Raw genomic sequence first — 13496 nt, forward strand, 5'->3', positions numbered from 1 at the left:
ACCTAAAAAAAATGTTACTCTTACTTAGAGATTTCCTGTAGCATCCAATATTTCTTCTCAGCCCCTCAGAGACCTGTTTCTCTTTTATAAATTCAAACTATTGTATTGTATTCAAAGTTTGTTGATGTGGTTTGATATGCTAAGTATACTTTACCAAATATTTCTGCTGAAAGAATAATAGTAAACGGAGGAACTAGGACAGTAAGTTACACCACATAACTAGAAAAGGAAATCAAGTTACTGTGTCACTATTTTTGTTAACATTGGTCTTCCCATGATATTGACTCCTTATTCATATTTAGAAATCATTCATATATTTCCTCAGCCCTACCTCCTTTTAGAGCATGGGTTTTTAATTTGTAGTGAATGGGCACTTTTAGGCTAGATTTTAGGAGTTTCACAAACATCCAGAAATGGGATACATATTTTGTGTATATGCACGGATGTGTTTTCTTTCTTGTGGAACAGGTTCCATGGCGCTCATCAGATTTTCTGTGGTATCTGTGATCAAAAAAAAAAAAAAAAAAATTTAAGTGTGAAGGAATCTCTATAAACCTCTACACACTTAATTGAGGTCGTTGAATATCATTGTGTCTTCCCCAAATAACTTTATAGTCCAAAATGAAGTCATTGAGTGAAAAACCCTATATGAGAAATTCTACCCAATAGGTGCCAACCCCCTTTTAACTACAGAATCTTTTTTTGTGGGGTTGAGGGAGGTTGGGACTTTGACTTATATTGAAGTATATTCAGTATGTTTTTTTCCTGTATATTTTTTCCATCCTTCAGGTATATTCAGTATATTTTTTCCAACACTGAATGTTGGCAAGTTAAAATAAGGAGGAAATAAGCCAGTGGTTAAAACTGATATTTGCATCTAGTTGGAACATAAAGAGGCCCAAGAATTGAAAATGCATACAGCATCTCTTTGGCCATCTTTTTGTCACTAGATTCATAGGCTCATTGACAGCCCTAAATCATTTGAGACCCATATGCCAACACTTACTTCAGTTATCATTTTTTGTTCACTCGTGTTGTCCTGCTGTGAGCCCCTCAAGGGCAGGGAATACATCGTATTCATCTTTGTAAGACTTTAATAAACTTATTAAAATCTCATAGGTGATTCAAAGATAACTTAAAATTAGAAAGTCTTTATTGATTCTTAAAGTAGTAATACAAACTTTAAAGTGAAGATTGCATAATTAATTAGATTGCTTAGCTAATATTATTTAATTAAATATTTCTGACAGTGCCTGAGAGGATTGTTGTTAAAGTTGTCAGCACAACATTTAGGGCTATTTTCAGACTCGAGTAATAATGTCATTTAAAGCAATGGAAATTTATTTTTTTTAATGTTTTTTATTTTTGAAAGAGAGACTGAGTATGGGCAGGGAAGGGCCAGAGAGAGAGGAAGACACAGAATCCAAAGCAGGCTCCAGGCTCTGAGCTGTCAGCACAGAGCCTGACATGGGGCTTGAACCCACAAATCATAAGATCATGACCTGAGCTGAAGTCGGCTGCTTAACCGACTGAGCCGCCCAGGCACCCCTAAAGAAATGGAAATTTAAATTACAGCTTTGCCTTCTGAGTAAAATATTTTTTAAAACCATAGTTGTTTTTCTGTTTAGAAGAAAGCACTTAGTTATCTGTTTTTTGTATTGACTTCCTATAAAAACTCTAGCATCTATTTAAGCAGAAAAGTGTATAAAATGTGTTTTAGTTTCACCATTCAAGAGAAGTAAGTGGGTGGAGTTGTGGACAATAGAAAATTTCAATGTATTTACATGACTGAGTGGTTTTACAGAGGAACGATATATTGTAAAGACCATGGGATAATTCATCATATCAGATCATGATCATGTGTTGGATATTTGTTGTTTTTAATTCAATGTCAGTGTCTAATTATGTAAAATATTTTAATGCCTAGAGTTTCAAGTGCCAAACTTAATAATTTTTCTCGCTTGGAGCCAACACTTCACCTTCTGGGTGTGCAGTTTGATCAGAATGTGGCCCACAGCATCATCACAGAAAAGCCTGGGGTGGCAACAAAACTTTTGTATCAGTTGTACACTGTTCTTCAGAAAAAGAAGAAAAGTGGGCTGACCACAGTGGAAATGCGAACCATGCAGCCCCCAGCAAACGCCAGACACCAAAGCATGAAAAGTGAGGCTTTTCGAGACGTAAGTACACAAAGAAACATAAGCCTATCACCATGTAAAACTTGGTAAGGAGACGTGACAGTGATGTTGCATTTCAAAAAAGCCCCATTGGGTATCTGTGTCCCTTATGTATGTTATTGGCCATACTTGGGTTTTGTTTTATGTTAATATTTTCAATTCATGTATCCATTTTTGACGTCTCCCTTCACATGGCTACTAGTATATCAAATTCTGTGTGTTCCTAATTCCAAGTGTTTTCATGCCTTGCTCCTCTCCCTATTTCTGCCTCTGTCATATCTGCTCATATCCCTGCATGAATTACTACCACAACCTACTAACATTTCTCCCGGTCTTCTGGCTTTCCGCCAGACATCAGTCAACTGCTAGATGAATCTTCCCAAAATTCCGCTTGCACTGGGTTCTTTGGTCAGAAACCTCTCATTTTACGTATGTCCTGTCTCCAACCTGGACTCACTGACATTCAAGATCTTTCACTAAATGGTCTCAACCTTTCTGACTGCATTTCTTCATAGTCTTCAGCATAAAGTCTGTCTTTTCTACATTGATCAGCAACCTATCCTTGAACAACTCTTGTATATCTCTGCTCCTCCCTCCCTTTCACCCAAGCTTATACTTCTCCTCTCTCCTCTTCCTGCAAGCTTTTCTCCATCTACTTCTGTGGCAACCTTCCCAGTACACATGGATTCCTCCTAGGGCACATGTAATTCTCACTCTCTGGTGTTAAACTCCTGCTGTTGATATTGTTGGCTGACTTTCATGATTTATCTGTCATAAGGCCTCACAAGATTTTTAGTTCTTTAAATTCAAAGAATATGCCTGGTGCAATGATTTGAACATTGCAAATTGTCATTAAGTGTGTTTTGGTTAATCGATACAACGTTTTAGTTGACGATTCTCTCTAGTTCCTGTGCTATTTCCTTATGGTAAGTGAAGTACATTAACTCTTCCAGGCCTCTAGGATAATGGGGGGTGCTGCCCTGATGGAGTGCACTAAATAGAAATGGAAACAATTAAACATGTACATTGAATTTATGAAGAAACAATGACATAATAGATGTGAGGGCCGTCTGCACTTTCAGATTTTCCTATTCTCACGAGTCTTATGAGCCTGGTAGAAGAATGAGCTCAGCAGCCATGGAGAGCTGGAATTGGATTGGGCTTACGGCCAAAGAACATGGTATCCCATCCTGCCTCCTTCACGTGCAAGGTGACTAACTTTGAACTAATCCCTGAAACACTCTCAGCCTCTATTTCTCTATTTTCCCAACTGTTAAAAACAAAATTGATTATCTCCACCTGCCTCAGAGTTGGGCTCTTTTTTTCAGTTTTTAAGGAGACAATACACAAAAAATTCTTTATTAAGTGTAAAACAGTCAACAGCAACAAGCGCTGTAAGAGCTGTGTAGTTGAGGCCAAAAAGAAACCATTAGGTTTAAAGTTGGCCATGGTGACCTTCCCAGAGTCAATCATTCGTTTGTTCAACAAATATTTGTTGGGTTCCTATTTTATGTTAGGCAATTGTACTATGACCAGCACAAGGATGGTCCCAATCCCCTTGGAGATAAAATTCAGGGGAGAGAAAAATGTTTCAGTGGAGTAGTGTGGAATGTGGTGAGTTGAATAGTCAATTGAGATGAAGAAGACTGAAGCATAGACTATTCGTTCAAGAAATGTGGAGGGAAAAGAGAAGAGAAAATGAGAACAGCAGCTGCAGGAGAGAAGCTCAAGAGAAACATGAGGTTATTTGTTTCCTTTATGGACATAGAGACCGGGACAACTTGCCAGTTGAGAAAAAGAATCAGTGGCAGGAGATGACTGGTGTGAGAACCAAGTGGAACAAGGTTCTCAAGGGAAGAAAAGAGGATGCAACTGATGGGCCAGGTGGAGGAGGAGATATGTTAGGAAGGAGTTAGACATGCCTTTTTCTTTGATACCAGATGGAAGAAAATTCAGGTGTCTATTGCATAATAATATTGACTAAAACTTATTGATTGTACACAGGGAGGTGCAAAGCCCTGTTCCAGGGGCCGTGCATCTGTTATCTCCTTTGATCTTCACAACACTCTTATGAGATAGGTGTTTTTGTTTTTCCCATTTTACAGATGATGAAACTGAGATGTAGAGGGATTCAGTAACTTGCCCAACTTAATGCAGCTAGTAGGGGGTAGAGTTGTAACAAACCTAGGCACTGGGTCTCTACTCTTAACAGTAGACTCCATTATCTCTCAGTGGGTATTTCCTGGGTTGGGGAGAGGATAATAATTAAGCTGAAGATCTAGATATCGTATTGAGGTAGAAAAATAGGATGTTCAAGGACCTGGCATTTTTGTTGCCTCTGAAGAGGGAGGCTGGGCGATTTTTAACGACGAGAAAAGCAGGAAGGTGTGTATGGGCGTAAAGTCAGCTGATAGGTCCTTAAACGATCTTCTGAGTAAGTGCCAGTATCTACTGAGGCGGTTTTAGAAGAGAAGGACCAAAAATTTTTAGAGCAACAGTAACATTTGAAAAAAAAAAAAAAAACCTTTTAGTAAGTCTTTGGCTTTTAAGGAGATTACTTTTGGATATAAACATTTTAGTTAAAAGCATCAGCCATATTGCTTTGATGTTAAAAGCATCAGCCATATTGCTTTGACGTTCATTTTCTTATATTGTTACACTCTCGTTCCCAGTGGCCTGGAAGTTTCAATGTTTCTTCACTCTTTACTAGGAGGTAGCTTAAATAATGGAAAGAATCTGGATTCTCATTATCTCGTATATGTTGAATTGGTTTTATAAAATTATTCTTATGAAAATGTACTTCTAAGAATTCATTCACGTAATGAATACTATTTATTAAAAATTAAACTCAGGGCAAAAAAATATAAAAGTATATATGAGACTATTTTATAAGAAGGAATTCAGATCATGTTTTTATTGTTTTTATGTAAATTAAAGATATAAGTGATTAGTATTGGGCTTGAATTTAGTTTAACCATCAAAAATAGTATTTCGTAGAAATTTTATTTTGAAGACAAATTTTATGTGCGCTTATAATGACAATACATTTTTATTTTCTAGTAACAAAATCTTTTGAAATGCTTTCTTCATTTAGAGACTTAGAAACCTGATACCACGTCAAACTGATTTCAATCTGATGCGGGTTACACACAGGTTTCAAGAAAAATATAGACACATGACAGAAGATCTTGTCCGCATGCATTCTGAGAAACTTGAAAAATTTCAAAAACTCAAGGAAGAACAAAGATGTTTTAATACTGAAAAGGTTTTATAGTACAACTTTTCCAGAAATTCATTAGTGCATAGTAGTATACTGTTTGCGATTTATGCCGATGGTACACATTGCATAAGCATTAATGTGGCTCAAGTTGCATGTTCCTTTGACTCGTGCTCTGCCCCACTCTCACCTTTCTCTCCCCTCAGTTTCCCCTTTTCTCTATCCCCACTCCTGCTGTCACCTCTCCCTGAGACCAAGAACAAGAACTGCCATTCTCTGGAGTGGCAGGACCACTTGATCTCTTTTTTAAGTTATCTGGTTGAAATTAATGCTTCTGATGCCTCAGCGATGGGGGATTGCTACTAACTGCTCCAGTGAGGGCTTACGGCTGTTTTCCCCACTAAGGCATGTGGAACGGGATTCCGCCTCTCTGGTTCCTCTTCTGCAATCCCTTGGTCTTCCTGTCCTGCCTCGTTTTTCTCATCCTGGCAACGTGGGGTGATTTTCTGTTTGCTTCCCTTTCCAACACCCTTAAACATCTCTTAACTTCTTTCTGGCCCCTCTTGCTTTGACTAATTCCCTGCTGTTTCTCAAATTCCTTTGAAAATCTTTAGTGATCTCCTATGCCTTTAAGAACATGAGCACCTGACTGGTGTGTGGAATCATTAAAGATTTTTAAGAGAATTTCAGATGACTAGGTATATGGAATGTGTAAACTACAGGCAAAAGGATTATAGTTTTCTTCATTGCACTATAAATCACTTGTTAAATTCATATATTTAGAATGACAAGAAATTAAAATATCCTGGATGTAGTCATCTCCCTGTGTGGAGGGAGGGAACGATGAGAGACAAACTCTGGCAGATCTTACGATCCCATTAGTTGCCAGAGAGTAAAGGGTTGGGCTTCCCCTTCACATTGTACGGCAAGGAGACGAGGCACTCTTAAAGTAGTGTTTGAAACCAAGTGCTGGGACTCTAATTTTTAAGGAACCAGCCGAACTGTGATGCATCAAGTGTAATGCAGAAAGTCTCCAAAGAAAGTTGGGAGAAAGGAAATATGAAACCATTAAATATTCTGAAATAACTTATGTTAACAATGGTAGAAAGCAAATAGGACAAAGGGCAAAGCCTATGTATTCCTGGTTTTCTAAAGACAAAAAGATCTTTAGGTTTTGGAAAGTAAAATGGCAAGAAAAAATTTAAATATATTTAAATTATAATTTTTGACTTGTTAGTGTTTAACTAAAGTTTCTCATCTTTTGGTATAGGAACTAATGCTCTTATTAGTTCTTTAATGTAATGCTTTAGTAGTAAAGCCATGATTAATTTTACAAGTTACTTTTTTTAAATGTTTCTTTATTTTGAGACAAAGAGAGAGAGAGAGAGAAAGAGCATGAGCAGGGGGAAGACAGAGAGAGAGAGGGAGGGAGAGAATCCCAAGCAGGCTCCACGCTGTAAGCACAGAGCCTGATGCAGGGCTTGATCCCATGAACTGTGAGACCATGACCTGAGTTGAAATTAAGAGTCGGATGCTTAACCGACTGAGCCACACAGGAGACCCTTTACGTATTCCTTCTTAGAACATTTATTTTTTTTTAATATTTTATTTTATTCTCACTATTATTTTTCTTTACTTGTACCCTCCTGCTTATTTTCTACTTAAAATAGTTACTGCCTACATAGAGAAGAGATGATCCAATAATGGTATCACATAATTCAGTATTTAATCCAATATTTGAGGTTGCTTCTGAATTCATTGTTTAAAGTGTGACTGAGTTTTGGGGAAGTTTGTCATTTCTTCTGGGTTCCCCAGAAGTCCTCCTAGAGACCATCTCCTAGATGGAACTTTCTCTGCAGACCATCTTTAGAGACAGCATTTTCTCTTTACATTATTGGGCAGGTCAGGAAGGTGGAATTAAGAAAGAATTATATTCTTCTTTGTATTTGAGGCATTTTTATTACCCTTTTAGTATCATCACCCAGAATGAAGACACACACATTTGATAGGCATAATTTGGTGATTCCAAAATTGTATTAATATTATACTTTTCAAGATGAGTCACATTGAGGGTACCTGGGTGGCTCATTCGGTTGAGCATCTGACTTCGGCTCAGGTCATTATCTCATGGCTCATGAGTTGAAGCCTTGTGTCGGGCTCTGTGCTGACAGCTCAGAGCCTGGAGACTACTTTGGATTCTGTGTCTCCCTCTCTCTTTTTGTCCCTTCCCTGCTCACTCTCTCTCTCTCTCAAAAATAAATACAAACATTTAAAAAAAAAAAAAAAGATGAGTCATATTGACATCTGCTTCCTAACATTACACAGTTGTGACACTTAGTCCATTGGTAAATTGCTGAGTTCTGAAAGTTTCAATGGAAAAATGTATGTATGTGTACCTGTGAGCATATAATATAGCCTGTTGTTCTAATGAGTGGAATAACTAAACTAATGTATATGGGATATCCAGCAACGCTTGAGCAGAAGACGACAAAATGAAATAATGGCCAAAATCCAAGCAGCTATCATTCAGATTCCTAAACCTGCATCAAATCGTACTTTGAAAGCACTTGAAGCCCAAAAAATGATGAAAAAGAAAAAAGAGGCAGAGGTAAGGTGATAATCCTTTAATATGGCATTGTGTTAATCTTAATGAAAGACTGATCTTTTTCTAAAACGTACAGAGAGAACTCCTCCAACTTCTTAGTTCCTTTTCTAATGATCTGTGTCATCATTCCTTCTGATTCAAAAGCCCTCCACTGCATGCATATCTAATCCATTTTATACTGTTATTTGTTCAGAATCAGAGAATGTAGCTTTAGGTCAGGGATAAGAAACTCATATTAAATGACAATACCAATCTGGCCTTCTGTGTTGAGAAGGATCCTGTGATCACATCAAAACTATTATAGAATGGTGCTTCTGTGATGAGTCATAACAGCCATGGGCACAGAGGTGTCATTCAAGGTACACATACTATATATATTCCAACAATATTTTACTCAGTTCTTTCTCATTATGCATTTTTCTGAGTCCAGAAATGTTAAGTGGTTTGCTTGCTATCTTCCAATTTAAGATACCTATACTAGTGATATTTTACTGGCCCGTACCAGCTGCCAATCATTCCAGTAGGATACAATGTGCTTATATTTCACAGGGGAGCAGGACTACGTTTTGATACTAATTCCTGCAATCTACACTGCTTATGCTACAGTGGTTATTAATGGTAGTCTCTCCTGTGACCTCAGGAAAAGAATAATAGCTACTATTTATTGAGAACCTGCTATATGTCAGTCTGTGTTGGCCACTTTATTTTATCTTATTATCTTTATTTTTTAAAAACTCTCCAAGTAGGGTATTGTTGCCCCCCATTTCTAAGTAAGGAAACTTAGACTCGGAAAGCCTCCATGTTTCACTCTCGTCCACAGTGCTGGTAAAGCAGAGACAGCACGTCTCTCCGATATCTAAATCCCTTGTGTTTTATGTTAATCCACATTTCTTTATTTTTTTAATATTTGAAAAATATCTTATACTTGGAATCTAAAGAATACCCACAGAGGTTTTTCAGACCCAAATTTTAGGAAAGTATGTAGTTTTTATATTTCTCTGAGTTGATTAAAGTTTATTAATAAGTATTTGCACTAGATAGGAGATGAGCTAAACTAATTTTGAGAGAGCAAATTAATAACATACATAAAGTTGCACAAGAAATGCTTAAAACATCTGAGACAACAATTTTTGAAGAAGCATTTATATCCAAATAATGCTTATGCTCATTTAAAAGAATTGCAAATAAAAATGCATGGCCTGACTCTTTGGTAATCTTCATTTTCATCAAATGGCCTTTGTTACACTGTCAGAACTGGAATCATGAGCGGAATGATTCAAGTTAGGCAGTTTTCACATTCTCTGAGGTATATTTAGCCTAATCAGAATTATAAAAATATTCTAGAGTACAGCTTTTTGTATCTTAGCTACTAATTGGCTTGGGTTAGTAGTACAAAGCACCTTGTAAACTTGCACAATGAAGATTTTCAGTGGTTTCTAGAGGCAGAAAACTGATAACGACTTTTCTTTAAAGGATGTGGCCAATGAGATTAAGAAGTTTGAAGCATTAATAAAAAAGGATCTTCAGGCAAAAGAAAGGTGAGATGTGAATTGTTTTAACAGTCACAAAACTGCATTTTGTCCTATCTATAATTTTTAAATATTTAGAAATAGTTTATTGGAAGTAGCTGCTCCAAAGATCTTTTTACTTTGTAGAATCTTCATGATGAGAATATATGAAGGAAGGTAAATGAGCTAAAATTCAGATTAATTGTTCATTAACAACTTTTGTGGAGATCAGAGGGAAAGTGGCTATTATGAGATGTGAATTTAGTTTTCTATGCTATGCTTACTGTCCTAAATTCACACGCTATTAAAACATTCACGTAAATTGTTGCAAGTTACCACTAATTTAAATTTGTCACAGTAAAGCCTTTATTAGACTCTAGTTGGTTTCTTTCATGTTGCAACCTCAGCATTTAGCACAGGGACCAGCAATAAAAAGTTGTCAGATGAGTTCAACTGTCACTAAGATGGTCAGTTCCATGAGTTCATTGCAAAAAATGCCTGGTTAATGGGCTTCATTTGCTTAAAGATAAAGATCCTCTCCCTTTATTGTTCCTATTAGGGGTCATTGACTCACAGAAGATAATTGATTAGGGATTATAGATTACGTAGGTAGGAGCAACTCGAGTTCTTCTGCATTTTTAAATGGAAACTACCCAGATTCTAGTCACTTACATTTTATGGAACATGAATTAAATCTCTGTTAAAGAAGAAAATAGGCACAAATTATGTAAGTCAGTTCCACAGTAGTATTTCTGAGGGAAGGAAACAAAAGGAATAAGGAAAAGAACAGATGGTGAGGAAGTCAGGTACGGAATGAAAATAAAGCAAAATGAAGGATACATACATTACCTTTTCTTCTACCCTCTGCAGAAACTCTTTTTTTTTTCTTTCCGCTTGAGACAGAGACAGCATGACTGGAAAGGGGCAGAGAGAGAGGGAGAGAGAATCCCAAGCAGTCTCCTTGCTGCCAGCACAGAGCCCGATGCAGGGCTCGAGCCCACAAAACTGTGAGATCATGACCTGAGCTGAAACCAAGAGACGGACGCTTAACTGACTGAGCCACCCAGGTGCCCTGAAACTCTTGATGCCCTATTCTGATTCCCACTGCCATTTATCAGTGCTGCCCCTGACTGCTAAAGAAAACACAATCCAAGCTACCTACCCATGTAGCCACCATCCAAACCCCACCATACCCCTCTGGACTGGCCCATGAAACCACTGGATTTCTTCCAACTCTTTCATTCACCTGACCAGCCACACACTCTGGAGTGATAAACAGATGGTATCCACCAGTGCAACCATATTAACATATTGAAATACTTCCGTTACTTGTAGGCGAGTGGTATTATACTCTATAGCTCTATGGCCATTCCCTTTCCTGGGACCCCTCAATTTCCACACAATTTAGCAGCCAGGATTAGCACCAAACATGGCAGTGTCTTCTCATTCCTGTACCAACACCCATTTTTGATCGATTAGTGTCCTTGCCATGTCAGTTTATTAAATATTTTAAAGACCATCCTTGTACAGTACAGCTGCAGACATTTCCTCTGCTCACTATTATTGCCTTTGCCAACCCCACCTGAACCTAAGTCTATCAGTTAGCTTTAGAAACCCCAAACAAGAGTGGGTTAAATTAATTAAATAATTAAATAAGTTTACTTCTCTCTCATGTAAGAGAAGTCAAAATGTAAGCAGCTCAAAGCACGTGTTGGAGCTCCAAAGTCATCAAAGACAGGCTTTGCTTTAGCTCCACTGTTCTTTTGTGTCTTTTTTGTCCCCAAATTCACATTCACAATACAAGATGGCTCCTGGGGCTCTGGCCATTTGGCCCATGTTCTAGATGTAAGGAAGGAGGATAGGCAAAAAGTAGATATCTGAAATAGCTGAAATAGCTCCTTCTAAGAACCTTCCCCAAAGTCCGAGGTAACATTTATGCTTCCGTTTTATTGGCCAGAATTCAGTCACATGGCCATACCTGGCAAGAACGGAAGGCTTGGAAATGTAGTCTTTAGCTGGGTACATTGTTTTCCTGAATGAGCACTGGGGCTCTGTTTTGAGGAAAACGGGAAGGAAATAGCATTGTCTATACAGGTCCTTTCTATGTGGAAGCCTTCACTTGATCTTGCCAGAGACTTAGCACCGGGAGACATGAGATACAGACAGCCACGCTTCAATTTTGAGAGCGGCAGGATAGGCCTTGGGGCAGCCAGACTCCCTGGACTAGTCACCTGTGACTGTGCAGCCTCATCTGGGACTCCAGTCCCTTCCAGTATGCTGCAAATGAGCATTTTCTCTTTAAAGAATGTCGGGAGGCACTAGTCTGGAGCAAACTTGTAAAGAAAACAGAAGTTATGGTACAGTATGGCCTTTGTTAAGTCCCTTTTATTAATCACTACATTAGTTCATTCTGAATATTTAGCTTAGGATCAAGCACGTTCTGGGCTCTTTCAAAAACTTCACACTACTTGATGCCGGAAAGTGCTAAAATCTCCCAAGTTGACCAGAAGGAGCAATTTCTGCAGCTGCCTCTTTCACAGCCTGCTCCTGAAACAGTTCCTCAGAGATATCACCTCAAAGTCCATCTTTTTTCTCTTGTGGAGAAGTGAAATGTTTTCTCAGAGCAACACAAGAGTTCCCATGGCTGCTTCTTCCTCACATGTACAATGTCTTTATTTTCTAAAACAAACAATAAATGCTATCTGCTATTTTTTTTTAGTTGAGATTGTTGGCTGCTGTGATTTGACATTTGGATTCATAGATTTACTTTAGGCTGTTCCTAGCAATTACTTTTTAAATACACACAAATTTGGCCAAGGTTCCAATTACTCGTCATGTAATTACACACCCAATTATTAACTCTGTGGAGGCCTGACAAGCAGATATAGAGAAATCATAATCATTGCCCTCAAGAAACCCACATCTAGGAAAATGAATATTTATTCAAGTAAATATCATGTAGCTTTCTTCAGCCCTTAATTAGAATGAGACAGCAGATGGATGGTTACAGGGCAGATTGATAAATAAAGGACAAACAATATGTTAAGTCTATTAACCCATATACAATCCAAAGCAAACTCTTTCTAAGAACACATTTGAGTAAAAATATAATAAGAATTTTAACAAAGGATCTAAAAAGTTATGCCACATAATTTTCATAAGTTCTTAATTGTACTAAATCTTAATAAATAGGGTTAAACTTTGTCTTTGATCCTCCTAAGGCTTTGCTGGCTACACAATTTCTGCTCAGTGCCTCTTAGTGACAGAACACAACTGAAGGTTAAGCCCCTGCTGATAAAATCACCAGGATTTCAGTGTGTAATTTAAAAAAAATTACTCTGTATAGTGCTTCTTAGCATATCATTTGAAATTTAGCAGATATCAACTACATGTCAGGATGATGAGCACATGGACAGAGAGGAGTATAATAGGATATTCACGAGCTCAGAGTTCATCTGGGAGCAGCAAATGTACAAAAAATGAACTATAATACAATATGATCTAAACTACACACATGCAATTATTACTTCATTAAACATGAATTAACTGTGCTTTTATACCTCTTTTATGCTTCTGTCTGTATAAGAATTGATGACTATTTGGGGCGCCTGGGTGGCGCAGTCGGTTAAGCGTCCGACTTCAGCCAGGTCACGATCTCGCGGTCCGTGAGTTCGAGCCCCGCGTCAGGCTCTGGGCTGATGGCTCGGAGCCTGGAGCCTGTTTCCTATTCTGTGTCTCCCTCTCTCTCTGCCCCTCCCCCGTTCATGCTCTGTCTCTCTCTGTCCCAAAAATAAATAAACGTTGAAAAAAAAATTAAAAAAAAAAAAAGAATTGATGACTATTTAGTTGCTACATACAATAATGTGTCCTTGCCTTTTGAATAAGACAGTAAGTTCTATTTAAACTGTATACATTAATAACTTATAATATTTAAAATAATTATTGATAATATTAAAACTTGTTATTTATTGGCAGGTAACAAGATATAT

The 13496-nt window shown here is 37.7% G+C and overlaps 1 protein-coding gene across 1 annotated transcript in view; it reads left to right on the forward strand.

Moving 5' to 3' along the window:
- SPEF2 (sperm flagellar 2) overlaps positions 1-13496 on the forward strand; it is a 185313-nt gene that overhangs the window by 16452 nt on the left and 155365 nt on the right. The window contains exons 3-6 of the mRNA XM_040495242.1: positions 1928-2180; positions 5272-5442; positions 7862-8002; positions 9473-9537. Coding sequence (XP_040351176.1) covers positions 1928-2180; positions 5272-5442; positions 7862-8002; positions 9473-9537 — 630 coding nt within the window. The remainder of the gene's footprint in view (positions 1-1927; positions 2181-5271; positions 5443-7861; positions 8003-9472; positions 9538-13496) is intronic.

Source organism: Herpailurus yagouaroundi, unplaced genomic scaffold, assembly GCF_014898765.1.
Source record: "Herpailurus yagouaroundi ecotype Mexico unplaced genomic scaffold, PumYag 29, whole genome shotgun sequence".
Classification (NCBI taxonomy): Eukaryota; Metazoa; Chordata; class Mammalia; order Carnivora; family Felidae; genus Herpailurus; species Herpailurus yagouaroundi.